This window comes from Zophobas morio, unplaced genomic scaffold (assembly GCF_036711695.1).
Source record: "Zophobas morio isolate AGI-343-1 ecotype UQ-CSIRO unplaced genomic scaffold, CSIRO_AGI_Zmor_V1 ptg000011l, whole genome shotgun sequence".
NCBI classification, from domain to species: Eukaryota; Metazoa; Arthropoda; class Insecta; order Coleoptera; family Tenebrionidae; genus Zophobas; species Zophobas morio.
The window spans coordinates 5,339,874-5,353,888 of NW_026972116.1; the positions used below are offsets into that span (position 1 = coordinate 5,339,874).

General features: G+C 34.9%; 1 protein-coding gene across 4 annotated transcripts in view; it reads left to right on the forward strand.

Moving 5' to 3' along the window:
- The window catches only part of Dop1r2 (Dopamine 1-like receptor 2), a 266,998-nt gene that overhangs the window by 245,709 nt on the left and 7,274 nt on the right, over nt 1–14,015 (forward strand). The window contains exon 4 of one of the 4 annotated variants that reach the window (XM_064052791.1): nt 3,191–3,446. The exons of the other annotated variants lie outside the window; for them this stretch is intronic. Coding sequence (XP_063908861.1) covers nt 3,191–3,262 — 72 coding nt within the window. The 3' untranslated portion in view covers nt 3,263–3,446. The remainder of the gene's footprint in view (nt 1–3,190; nt 3,447–14,015) is intronic. 4 annotated transcript variants of the gene reach the window in all.

Consider the following 14,015-nt stretch of genomic DNA (forward strand, 5'->3'; position numbering starts at 1 on the left):
CATCTAGCTGCTCTTCCGACACATTATTTAAAAACTCAAGGTACTGTGCCGCGTTTAGTCTGTTTGGTAAAATATAAGATCCAACTAAGCGGTCATTTACGATACCGGCCCGCTTATCAGTGCGCCGCTTTTTTGGTTCTTAATCCTAATCGTTCACTGTTATGGTAGATCAAGAAATACTACCAGTGCCGATTATAACAATTTCTATTTAATTTCAAATAATTTTCTCTAGAGATTGCTACCACTTAAAAACGTCAATTTTACATAGTGCAATACAATAAATCTTTTTATGAACTATTCCCTATTTTTTTCATTGCACACATTTCGAAATCATCCTGTATATAACATCATAAGAACTACTGATTTAATCGAGCAAATTAAAAGGTTATCCCGAAAACATGTTGCCTAGGAAAATATCACGAGCGCAAACACCGACACGAAGGCGCGAGGAATATATTCCTGGGAAAATGTTGAGGGATAACCTTGCATATTTAAACGACGTTATAAATGAATAAATAGTTCGAATGATATTGGGAGGATTAATATGTAAAACGAAATCAGTAATTAAATTAATTTTTATTACATTGTCAAAATTGTGACACGCCTATCATCCCCGAATTTGAAAAAATAATCCTTTAAAAATGTTGGTTGTTGGCTTAAATAGTAAATCCACATCACCCATATCCAAAAATATGATATTAAACAGGAAAAAATACAAAAAAATATGGAAAGTTCTTCCGTTGCCGACATTCAAGATTTAATTGAAAAATCACTGCCGGAAAATACCGTGAAGACACAGAAATCTATACGGAATCAATTTTTTCTGCTCTGTAGGGAGAAAAAACATTTAAGGAAACAACAGCAGAGTAAGTAAACTTAATTTTAAAGGGCTGAGCAGTACATATGAAGGAAAGTAAGGGTGATGAATATAAAGAAGGAGTAGTGAAAATAATGTTTAGTATCGTGTCTAAGTTAATTCAAGAAATGTATTACAAGAATTATAAATCGAGCACTTGATCCTTTTAAAGTATCGTATTTAAATCTTCAAGAGACGTAAAACATGCGAAACGACGGCAGTTGCAAGCCATGCCATAGAAGAGAAAAGTTAGTTCAGTGGCTCTTACTATTAAAGAATATCAAAAAAATAACAAAAACGTTCGATGAAAATACGCCAGCAGGCCTTCAACTAAGTTCTACCAAATTGCTACGTTTGAATTGGCCAGGAGGGGTGGAAAGAAGATGCTATAATTATCTTATGGAATGTTTCAAGAAAGAAACTAGAATTGATGGAACAACATAAACATATTTTCTTTATTGAATTAAAAAAAGTTATTATAAATCCTTTTCTACAGGCACAATTCAATATATTACAGTTTTTAACAAAACAATAACTCAAGTTGGTGCTCAAAAGCTTGCTGACAGTAAGTGGCTAGTGCCAAACCGTGCGGACAAAGATTTGTCTGTTCCCCTTTTGAAAAAATTAATATAAAAAAAACAGACAAGATAAAAACACCACGACTATTTTTGACAGTCAACCCTAACTGGGAAAAAGAAGGACCAGGGGTTGGTACAAAAACATGCCACTTGGCAAAAACGAGCAGCCAACTTGTGTAACCTGATAAAACTGGCTATGCACAGTGCTACGAGTTCCATCAAGCCATATTTTTAAATTGACAGCGAACATCACCTTAAAATGATTCAGTCATGAATAGACAGCGGATTTCTGTCGGGCTACGTCACGATTATAGGTGGGGACGCGCTGGATCGCCGGGACTCAGTAGCGGGTGATAGATAATCACTAAATTTAATCGTCACTTATTCCATAAATACAATTAACGATTTATTAATCAAACGGCTACGTAAATGAGAACGAGAATTAACAGCAGAGTGCAACGAAGCAGCGTTATTCTAATCTCAAATAAACGAAGTGCAGCCCTTAACTGCAATGAATTCCCATCCCGTAGGAGTCGTACCGAGTTTGGCCTTGCCTAGCCCGACAGAAATCCGCTCTCTAGTCATGAATGAAAACGGGAGCTCAACCACCTCAGCGAAGACAGGAATTCAACAATCAAAGACTGGGCCTAAAAAATCATGGCCCCAACAAATGTAGGATCCACTGTCATTTATAATAATTGCACATTTTATGTGAATAGTTCCGAAAACAATAAAGCTAAGTAAATTATTTCTTAACAATGATTTTTTCTAATAAAAGTTAATAATTTTTTTTTAATGTCAGGTTTCACGCTGATTAAACGCAAAGTTATGTTTAATCAGTGCAAAACGTTTGGTATTGGTTAAAATTCAAATTTCCATGCCTTTTTTTTACTATAATAATTACACTAATTAAGTATGTGTAAATTAATTTTGCCCAATTATGTTATTGCTAAAATACAGTTATACTAAAAATTGTAAGCTGTAACCGTTCTCTAAACTTTTTTACGTCAGTCGATTTTGCATTTGATTAAGGCCTCGTTGAGAAACTTTTCTCGCGTGCTGAATTATTATTTCGCATTACTCTTTCCTGTTGTCTAGCAAGTGTTTTGCAGATTATGTAAGATTATATTTCTGTTTAATCAGTTTTACTAATTGGACGATATATATCTAACGACAGCCTGTATTAATTCAACTAAAACAAGTATTCAGATAATCAAAACTAAGAATACAATTTCAAAATTAGTATATCCAGCATTAATAACCTCAGCTGACTCTAATTTCCAAACTTTTCTCATATCTTTCAATTCTGGCAAGTAACGCATGATATAACCACACATTGCAAGTACCTCCATAATGAGCAACTACCAACTTAGATAAGGGGTTTAATAAAAACGGTAATACTTACTGAAAATTAAGAAATTCAATTTAAATTCATCCATTTGATGAGATTTTACTTTCGACGACTACATAAAATATTATAATTCATGACCAACGCTACTACATTATCTATTTTCGAACTGACAAGCATTTTAATTTATTACCTTCTACTGCCAGTTAATATAAAATTTATTACAACATCGATAGGGATATGAAAATTAGATTTAACACACGAAACGTCAATACAGTCCCATTTAATTGATCAAAACGATTTCAAAAACTGCTCTAAATTGATTGTAAGCGATAAACATTGGTTTGTTTTGTGGTTTCATCGCCACCATCACCATCAGCCGCTGATTGATAACTGTAATTGTTGCAGAGGTTCTCATCGCAGCGCTATTACTCTTCGTACTCCCTCCGCCATAACTCCTGCGAGCAGACATACATTTAGCACACAGCCCCGCCTCGGCCCTCCATGGAGATTGCCTCCAACTTACCCTTTACTCGATCCACGTCGCTTTTCTATTTTTAAATGCGATAACATTGGCCATCTTCGCCGACCATTCATCCAAATTTCCTCGATCCTTCCGTTTCCTTTCCTTTTCTATGTAGGCCCTCAGGCATGTGTGCTCAAGGTATGTGGACTTTCAATCAACTCGTACAGCAGCGTATTGGACTGGCTCTAATTTTTACAAACAACTCGGAAACAGAAAAAATCAAGCGAAAATATTTTTTCCGGCTGAGAATATGGCCAAAATCAGCGACAACCAAGGGAAGAAGGTCGTGTTCGTGTCATGACTGTCATAACATCATGTTTTTGTTTTATTTTTTTATTTAACCTATGTATGCTGTATTCTGCATAATTAATGAATTTAGGATAATTAAGTGACAGATTTAGGTTTTGAAAATGACCGTTTGAAATCAAAGTTTGTCGAATGCATCCACAGAGCCGGACAACTCCTCATTTTTTCATTAGAAATATATTGTTTATTAGAAAAACAAGAAACTTGTCAAAAAATTGCATATTATGTTAACATGAATCTTGAGATGTCAAATTTCCAAAATTATTTATAACAACCAACATGCAAAATTATTACAATCCATATGTTTTCATGGCGTTATTTTGTAACTTTATACCTACTAACGTGACACCGGGGTTGTATAATTTAGGTTAGGTACAATCTACCTAAATATAAAATGTTTAGCAATAGAAAGTAACGCAATTAATTTTGAAATTTTGTCACTTTACGATTTCAAAACTAGCATTAACAATTATTCTCAATTCGTTGTTAAAGTGTTGATAAATTTTACAGGCTCAATTTCAACTTTTCAAATTTGAGCCGAACGTCATCAAGTGAGCACGGTTCTTTCAGTGTGTTTCCTGAAAATGCCTCATTATTTGATATGGATATTTCTAACGTTCAAAGATGGTCTGAATAGTATGAATGAAAGTTCTAAAAACGTTTGAAGAATTTGGAAAGCCATTTTGTCGCGATTTTTTGTATTTTAACTAGTTAATTAAGTATAGATTACATTATTATTTAAAATTCAATGCATTATAGATATAATACACTCAGAATACTGAAATTTTTTTCGTTAATAAATATAAAACAGCCAGATAGACTCACTAATTACATATTAAGGAAAATAAGTTTCATAATAGTAAATTTATTATGCAACAAAATAACTTAAATTTTAAAAAGTATGCTACATAAATTAGTGGGAACAGATGTAAAAAAGTTTGCCTTGTCAACAGACCTAAATCTGACACTGGATGATCCTTAATTAAAATTCGATTTCATTCTTACACCAAAAATTCCTAGACCGTCCTGTTAAACGTCTATGCAAGCAGATAAAAATTTGTAGATGGACTATTTCAATTTAATTAAATAAATTTAACATAAATAATTAGAGGGTGATCATTTGCACCTGAGTGGATCGCTTACAACTATTTTGTCTTGGAATGTGAAAACTGAATAGTGATCTAATACTGATATTTTTAAAATTTAACGATACATAAGCGTATATTGTCAGGTATCAAAGAATTACATTTTTTAAATTTAGAGACGGATAGGTGAACAATGGATAAAACAAATGTATTACCTTTTGACAATAAAATTTCGTAACACCCAACTCACATCAGAATTTTATAAACTTCATAATCCTCTTATTTATGCCAAATAAGTATGAAAAAAGTAAATGTAATTCCTATGGTACAAGGTCGAAGATCACACACACTGTATAACATGAATTATTATTAGAGCTGTGCGGTTGAAATTTATTTACCCCCACTATCGGCCCACAGTGCCGATCGCTACACAGCCTTGCCTTGCTGGCTTCTCGCTTTTCAGTTGTGGATTATTTTTGATAATTCACACAAATAGTTTTATTGTCAGCGAGACGGACACCTGAACATTATTAAAATTATGATTACTCTTATTTCGTGAATATGGATTTTAAAATCATCAACTGACATGCCGTTAACATTATTTTTCGCGTAATTTTCTTCGCGATACATAACGTCGCTTGCAAGCCTCTGGCCTGCCGGAGTGGGGGTCAATTCGCAGCGTTTAAATTTCAACCGCACAGCTCTAATTATTATATTTCATTTTCACCACGAGAAGCAAAAACTAATTTCTGTGTGGTTTTTGCAAAGACATACATACTTTTATCTGAAAATAATACAAAGTGGAAAAACGTGTAATTTCCTAGAAAAAAATTAAGCCGTGAATTTTTTTCATGTAGTTCTAAATCTCAAATACGGACTCGATTGTATGTCACTATGATGTCACGCACAGATCTGGCACCACTTTAAGCTACCACGCCGCATAAATTAAAAATATCACAAACTTGTTGCATTAGTTTTTTTTTTATTATTGTAATTATGCAATAATTTAGTTCTTAGTAATGAGTCAGCGGAGAGATAGGTTTCGTAAATTTTAAATTGTTTAAGTTACCTTTGTTCATATCTTCAAATACTTAAAAACAGCTTATAATATGCAACACACTCAGGTCTAAAATATCATTCTCAATTCTTAAAAATAAGTACCTACTTTTTTAATACATACTTACTTCAAAATTTCTCTAGTAGTGCTACATGAAGCAAAATTGAAATGGCTTTTAAGTAAATAAAAAAGAAATTCAAAAATCCAGGGTAAATACGAGCACACATTCTTAAAGTGTAGTGAGCGAAATGCCATTTTAAAGCGAACGTTTGCAATTTGTCAGGTTTCAAAGATTTAATCTACAAGAACTTACCAAATACCGAACTGTAACTGAATCCCACATTAGCCATAACCCGTCACATCTTGTGGAAAATCTTCTACATTTAACATTACTTCCCAATATTCCCAATGGAATTTTCAATTTAATCCGATAAATTTTTCAGCTGGTTAAGTGCAAATAGCACTCTCTCATTTCGAACTTCACACTCGATTCTACTGGAGCATTGATCCATCTTTACCTTACGGCAAACTTTCGCATTTTTTTCAGCAATATACGATAACGTCCTAGGGACGCAAGACTTTATTCTAGCCAGTCCAATGCAATTGCTGCGTGTTTTTATGTCTCGCACTGTGTTGTCAGTTATTCGTCATCGCATATACTACACAGTTCTCGCTTCTTCTTGCACAAAATGCCAAAACTACACTTTTACAGTAGGTCCTTTGTGTTTATCGTACGCATTTATGTTTATCGTGTCGTAAACTTTTTATTCTACATTTTTGTTGTTTGATGTATGTAAATTAGATCTGCTACGAAAACGTTTTTTGTAATTAAAAGCAGCAAAATGAGTTTTGAGTGTTATTCAGTTATAAAGTTTGTTGCTCTTCGGAAATTTCAAAGCTTATTTCGACATTAAAAAGACTTGGATCATTTTGTTTATTTTTAATGCGAAGTGAATATTTTCGAAAGCACTTGCACGCGTTTATCATGTTAATATGCACATTTTAATCTCTTTACAAACTAGACTTTGTTAGTAATTTTAGAAATACTAAATATGCTTTTAAGTAAGGTTTTTAATTGTTGATATTCTGTCCTTTTGGAAATGTGTTTCAACACATATTTTTTTATTTTCAACTTAGTTTGGAAAATTATTTTGAGGATCCTCTTCAAAATTATTTTCGTTTTTCGTCATATGTTAATTGGACATGTGATGCAGTTATGCCAATGCATTATCGTTGCTTGTTTGTAGTTAAGATTGAAATTTCACATTATTTAGCTTTTAGCTGTTTTGATATACGAAAGTAGTAGATAGTTATAAGCTGATGTTCATGATTCAAAGCATCCTAATTAGTTATATGAGGATTTATTATACCTAATTTACAGAAGCACTTAATCATGTCATTAATTATTTAATCACGTCATTAATCGATCACGTGATCAAATTCAACCAATCAAATTCTCAAATTTATGTATTAATCAATAATCACACATAAATATTTAATTATAATCTGATATTTAAGTCTATAATCTACTATCAACCGGCTCTTACTATTACTTTAATTTATCCCTTGGTATTGTTAATAGAGGTATCCGCTAATCGTACATCATTGTTTTTGCAAAAGTGCTACAGGCTTCATCATTCTAAATTTTATGAAAGTAAATTTAATGAAGGTACTTTTAAAATAGTTTATTTAAAATCTAGACTATTCCAAATCAGACAGACAATGATTTGACCCTTTTTCAACATAAACTTTTTTAATTAAAATTAAATTTTGCGCTTGATTAATTACGTGATCATCTCAGAATTGATCAACATGCCCGTAATTACGACTCACACACCTTGCTATTTTCGTAACTTCATAGGTATCTTCAATCAATTCTGTGTCTTTAACGGTACCAACGACTGAGAGTTCGATCGCTTTAACCAAACGCTTGACCGGATCCGATCTGACCGGACCGGACTGGAATTGACCTAACCTAAATTATATAAAATTACAGATGTGATCTTAAAAATTCTTAACGGGATCGCAGCACCACATGAATTTGTAGATGTGAATCCCACAACTCTGTAGCCATTGCAACGGACATCAGACACTCTCCTGTGTAACTGCACGTTCCACCAAAAATTGTTCCAAAACCCGATGGTGCACTTTCATGTCTACACCGCTTCCTCCAAATAACCTCATTCATCCTGCATTCGTGTACCTTTCGTGTTATATAACCTTACTCATCGGTCGACACCTTTCAGCAATGAATCAGTGTGTTGTTTTTCGTGGTACCGTATGGCGTTTGCTAAGCTATTCCCTTTGTTTTCTCAGTTAATTATAGTGACTGATTGTAAATAACTGCACTAATAGTGTAATTTGCTTCCTTTGCACTCTTACCGTCTTATTCTTGTTAGCTATTCTGCACTCAGAGCTGCCTGCTTTGCTTTATATTTAGCTCCACCTAATTGATCATTTGAAATTTATCGCATCATGAGCGCTTTATATTTAAGATTCTACTACATACATAATCACGCTTGTGTTTTTCCACGTATCCGTTATAATAATCTTAAGAATAAACTTCCGATACGCAACTTCACCGCCACTGTCTGACCATCGCACCGCCCTCTGCTGCCTTCATCAATACCTCTACCTCCGTACCGTTTTCTGTTGCTACCACCGCCATCGTAACACTACGTTTTATGTTCACCGAAAAGAATGCATCACAAAGATTCTAACAATGAAATTTTTATTGCCTGAAAATATAGAAAATTTTAGCACACTATACGACTGAAACTCCGAGTCCAAACAAAAAACCATACATACAGAGTTTATGAAAATCACTAAAAAGAGAACTGTCATGAGTCACTAGAGTTCTTTCATCATCATATTTACCAAAAATGACGAAAATCCGACGTTTCGTAACAAAAAATTTAAATTGTTACACCTCAAGAACCTTGTCTGCAACCGTACATCAATGAGATACTCACCATTACGAGGCAAATAGTTTTACGCAGACTTTGAGACGCCAGCTTGGAGTGCAGTACCGAAACCTACAGACATATACCTAGAGTATATTGTGATGTTATACAATACCAATTAATGACAAATCTCCACATCACCTATTAGTTTCTTGGTCTAAATTCATGATATTACCTGTTCAGCACATTGTTTTTGATAATTGCAGAGCTGCTAAATCGACTATCCCACTTGCCAAAAGTTGACGTAATCGTTGACGGAAGCACTAACCTTACTGAACCTTATCATTTATAAATCGATTTCAGTCTAGTATTCGTCCTCCGAGTGAATCTCTCTGGTTATGGCTTCGAAGTCGTTCTCATCAGAATATCTAAAACTAACTACAAACCAGTTACGACTCGCTGACCCTGATAAAGATAAATACTACCTCACGAAAAATAAATTTGGAAAATCAAGAAAATATATTCACATTTAGAGGGTACTAGTGCATTGAAATCAGATTTTACCAAGGCTGATTTGATATTAACACTTCTCGCAAAAATTCAACCAAACTTCGGTTAAGAATGAGACCCCCGAAAAGTCTCCCCCGCTTCTGAACAAACAACACCAAACCCGCTACGAAATCTCCATTAACTGTTACCGAACCAGTGCTTGAAACGTCTGACCAAGTTGCAGAGGCTGTACGCTCTAGTGAAGGTTAAATCATCATGAGTCTTAAGTTAAAGCTAATTTCCACTGTTTTCGGGGTCAAACACTTTTGCAATCATACCGCCTAAACTGTACTACTATTCTCCCTTCTCTCACCGTACAAGCACATAGAGAAAATCCACTTAAAAATTATATGCGTATACCTACAGACGTCAATATCCCCCCGCAAACTCTACTGTAGTATGTATTACAAGTGAATTCAAGAGTCCACCCACGAACTAACAACCCCAGGCCATGTTAATATAGCCCCGTTGTAAGGAGTACCAATATTTCAAGAGAAGCTTGTCCGTAAACAACGAAGAATTTCACATAGTTCTGCACTTTGAAAAAATATCTTGGTATTATAAAAGATAGACCAGAAAAAAACATAGTCCTATATTTTGAAAAATTATCTTGATATAATAAAAGATAGACCAGAAGAAAAACACAGTGTTGGAAAAAATAAACGTTACTTCTTTTATTTTTTACGGAATAAATGGACTGAGCTAAATGTGTTCCTCAGTTAAAAATATGAACAAAAAACCCAACGCTTCTGTCACTATACGCTACACTGTTCATTATCGCCACTCACAATATTAAACTCATAACTAAACTACGGACGCTTCTTTCTACTACACGCGTCATCGTAGTCACTTTTATTAAATCCCCGTTCCTATAGAAAGTACTGTTAGTTTAGTAAATTTTTCGGGACTATTCACTCAGAGGAGACTAAATACTTCTACCGAGTTCAGATCCTACCTGAAACATAATAGCCAGGTACTACCTCAGACCCCTCACCAGCTTTGGTGGGATTCTGTTCGCAGAATACTGGGTTAATCAAGAGTTATAAGATCATGTTATAAGATTCTTAAAAGTCATCTATACATTCGTTGGAAGACTGTAATTCCGCCATTAATGTGGCTGGCAAGCTTTCAGTTATGACTGACTACCCATAATTTTCCCGCTAAATGAGCTTTCACATACGTTGAGTCCAGAGTCGCTGTCAAGTGTGACGTGGTCCTTCCTATCTATTCTAAACAGTCTGTTAACGTTCATCATGTATCATCACTTATCGACTACCAACTTCAACTGGCTAAGATATTCTTCAAGGAGGAAGCGCCACTTTGGTAAAAATTTAAAAGAATGACAGAAACTCCTGCTTATATGAATAACTCACCGTTTGTTTTCGAATCATCTCTCTTCTATATCAAACAAGCAAAAATCACATGTGAAACACGTATTGCAGATGATAAAAACCCAAAGAGTTTCTTCAAATACATCCGTTCCAGTTTAAGCGCTCCGGTTGAAACACCCCAGGTTAGAAATACAAATAGTTGTGTTGTCGAAGATGAGAGTTCGGTAGCGGATAACATACCAGTCATAAATGTTCCCTCAAATGTAGCACCCTTGTTATGCTGCCTTTATGAGTGGACTCGGGTTCTTAATATGGGCATAAGTGTTAATGTGCCTAGAGGATACTTATTATACAAGGCAGTAAGTTTCTTCGTTGGATCGATACTTTCCTTACTAATCACTCATTTAAAGTAAAAATAGGAGGCGCTTTTAGTGGTGCAGTTTAAGTAATTAGTGCTGTATCTCAACGGTCAGTATTTGGTCCACTTCTTTTTTTAATTTATACTGCAGATCTAAATTTCTCACTTTGTAATGTTCGCGGACGATCTTAAAGTTTATAATGAAAGTTGCAATCATCTCGTTATGACAAATGACATCTTAGCTGTTCTTAAATGGTCGGAACAATGGGGTTTACCATTAAATAGAGACCAGTGTACTATTTTACATATAGATTCTAAAAACTGCCGGCACACATGTTGTTTGGGAGATACTGAACTCAAAAAATCAGGGTCATTTCTAGATTTAGGTATCTTGGTAACGTCTAATCTTTCATGATCAGAGCATGTTATGCGTTTTACAAAGGAGTTAACAAGATGCACGGTGTACCTGCTAAGTAAGTCATTCGAATGAACAAATATTCCTCTACTTGTTAAATTAAATAAAATTCGGCAACAGTGTGTGGACAACAGTGTTAAGATAACTTGACTAGAAAATGTCCAGCGTCGAGCAACAAGAGTACCCTTTGGACGAAATAAGCCTGGATATCTGATAGGCTATCCTTGATGAAACTGCTAACGCTTACTGAGAAACGTGTAAGAGGAGACGTTATGGCAACGTTTCAAGCACTTATGAACGTGAATTTTGCAAATTAAACATTTATTCAGTTTAAATACAGACAGCAGGACTAGACGTCATGATTTCAAACTGATGAAGGATAAATTCAACTCCACCGTAAGGCAATATTTTATAACAAATAGAATATTCAATGCATGGAATTCGTTGCCTGCAGAAGTGGTCTAAAGTCAAACGCTGATAGGTCTTAAAGCCAAATACGATTCCTATTGTAGTCACCAACACATCTACTGTTTGTATACTTTGATACTGTTTGTTATTTAAGTTACAATACATAGTAGTAGTTGTACGCGGGCATAACAGGCGATGCCATCTCCCCCATTGTTTGTTAAATAATAAAATAATAACAATGAGAATAAAAGTAACAGAAAACCGTTAACTATTTTCAGCTTCATCTAACGACTTTATAAGCGGTGTTACTTTATAATAAACGATCCTTTTATTGTCATTCATCCGCAATAGTGATTACTTAAAGCATCCCTCCTCATCTTGTACGGTTCCGTTCTAGTTCGTAGTCATAGTTTTTCCGCGCCATTATATTTGCACCCTGTTTTACATTTTCAACACTCTACGTTTGTCGCACCGTGGAGATGGTGAATCGCTTTATATGTATTTACCGCTCTGTACCATTAGTATATCGTATTATATTTAATTGACCGCACCATCCCATTTCGTGTTAAACTACAGCAATAATTGTTTGCTTATTGCCTCATCTACTTCTGCCTATCCCTATACTCATTAATCTACTGGACCATCCAATAGTAAAGATTGCCATGGAGGACTGTTTCAAAAAGTAAATCTCTACCTGATGGTGTTGAATAATCAGATTTTTGATATAGGTCTTTATTTCTCTCTCCTGTTCCCTCACATGACTCTGGAGGTACCGTAAAACCGTAGCGATGTTGGTGCTTCTTTCGCAACGTACCAGCACCACCTCTGCATGATATCGAAGTAACTTACCATCAACAAACACTAAATAGTCATATTTGCAGCAAATACTGACAAACTCTCACAAGTTGGTTACGCTTTTTATATGCTACTAAAATAAAACATATGGTGCAAATTCAAGAAAAAATATTCATACCTTCAACAACAGTTCAAGAAATATTTACAATAAATAAAAACATATACATCGGCATGAATTTATTACTAAAAACATAATACCAACTAAACGAAATGGCTTCAGGCATTATACTTAATTCGTTTTGAAAATTTAGCGTAGCATTAACTATGTTAATATGTTTAAGGTCAATGTTAACTCTAAAAAAATGTTGATCATTTTCCAGGGTCAAATCTACACTGTCTCAAAGAAATGTCCGCAATGTTTACTATCTAAAAAGAACGAGAAATTTTGTAGTATTTCGAGTATAATTTAACCGAATTAATGAACCACAATATAAGTGCAGCAAATTAAATGACACAAAACAACTGAACACATAGAAAAAGGCAATTTTTTTTAATGAAATGCGGTACATAGATTGACCTCAGGACGTATTACTTAAATAATGACGAGCGTTATCTTGCGATAATAAAGCTTCTTCGTTCCGTTGTATGTATGGAGTGGGTATCGGTTGTAATATTGCCTGGACGCAATTCTGCCATCATAAATCCCTCAATAAAAATTAATTAAAACCTACTCTCAAAACATATAACCCCACAAAATATTCAGTAGTAATGGCGTGGTTCCACTGATCATTCTAGTGCTACCGTTGATTACGCCAACTCAGTTGTGTTGTCGATGTTCCACCATCAATTTGGACGGACATACGATTGCATTCTAAAGAATCCAACTCGGAAATATACTGATCTATTGCTAATCCAGCTACCCTCCACACCATATTACACGTCTGTTGTCACAAACATTGGGCTCATTGATCGCATAGTACCAAACGTCAAATGTAGCTGTTTTGAGCTTTCGTACTGCACCAAAATTTGCCGAACCAGGAGATCATGTTATTCTTCGATATTTAAACCAAGTCCTATGACACTAGACTGCAGTACTAAGATCCCAGTAACCCATCTTACTGAAGACATAACTGCAACATGTTACAACACCATCTTACTGCTTACATTACAATTCATACTAATCACACACACGTGACCACTTTTTACCTTAACGGTACGCAAAAACCTGTTTTTGTCCATACTGCTCCATATTGTGATGAAACCAGAAAGTCGGTGACGGTGACAGAGACGCTGCCGATATTTTAGTGGAGGTTGTGGCCTACGTCAATGCCGTGTCTTGGACCGACTAGTGCCGCTGTTGACACACCGGCCGGTCCTAGCGAAAAGGGTACTTTCACGCCATGGGTTGGCGTCTTCTACGGGAGGGTTGCAGTCAATAACAGTCCGTTTAAAATAAAAAATTTCGGCCTTTATTGCCTCGCCAACTACAGAACTAATATA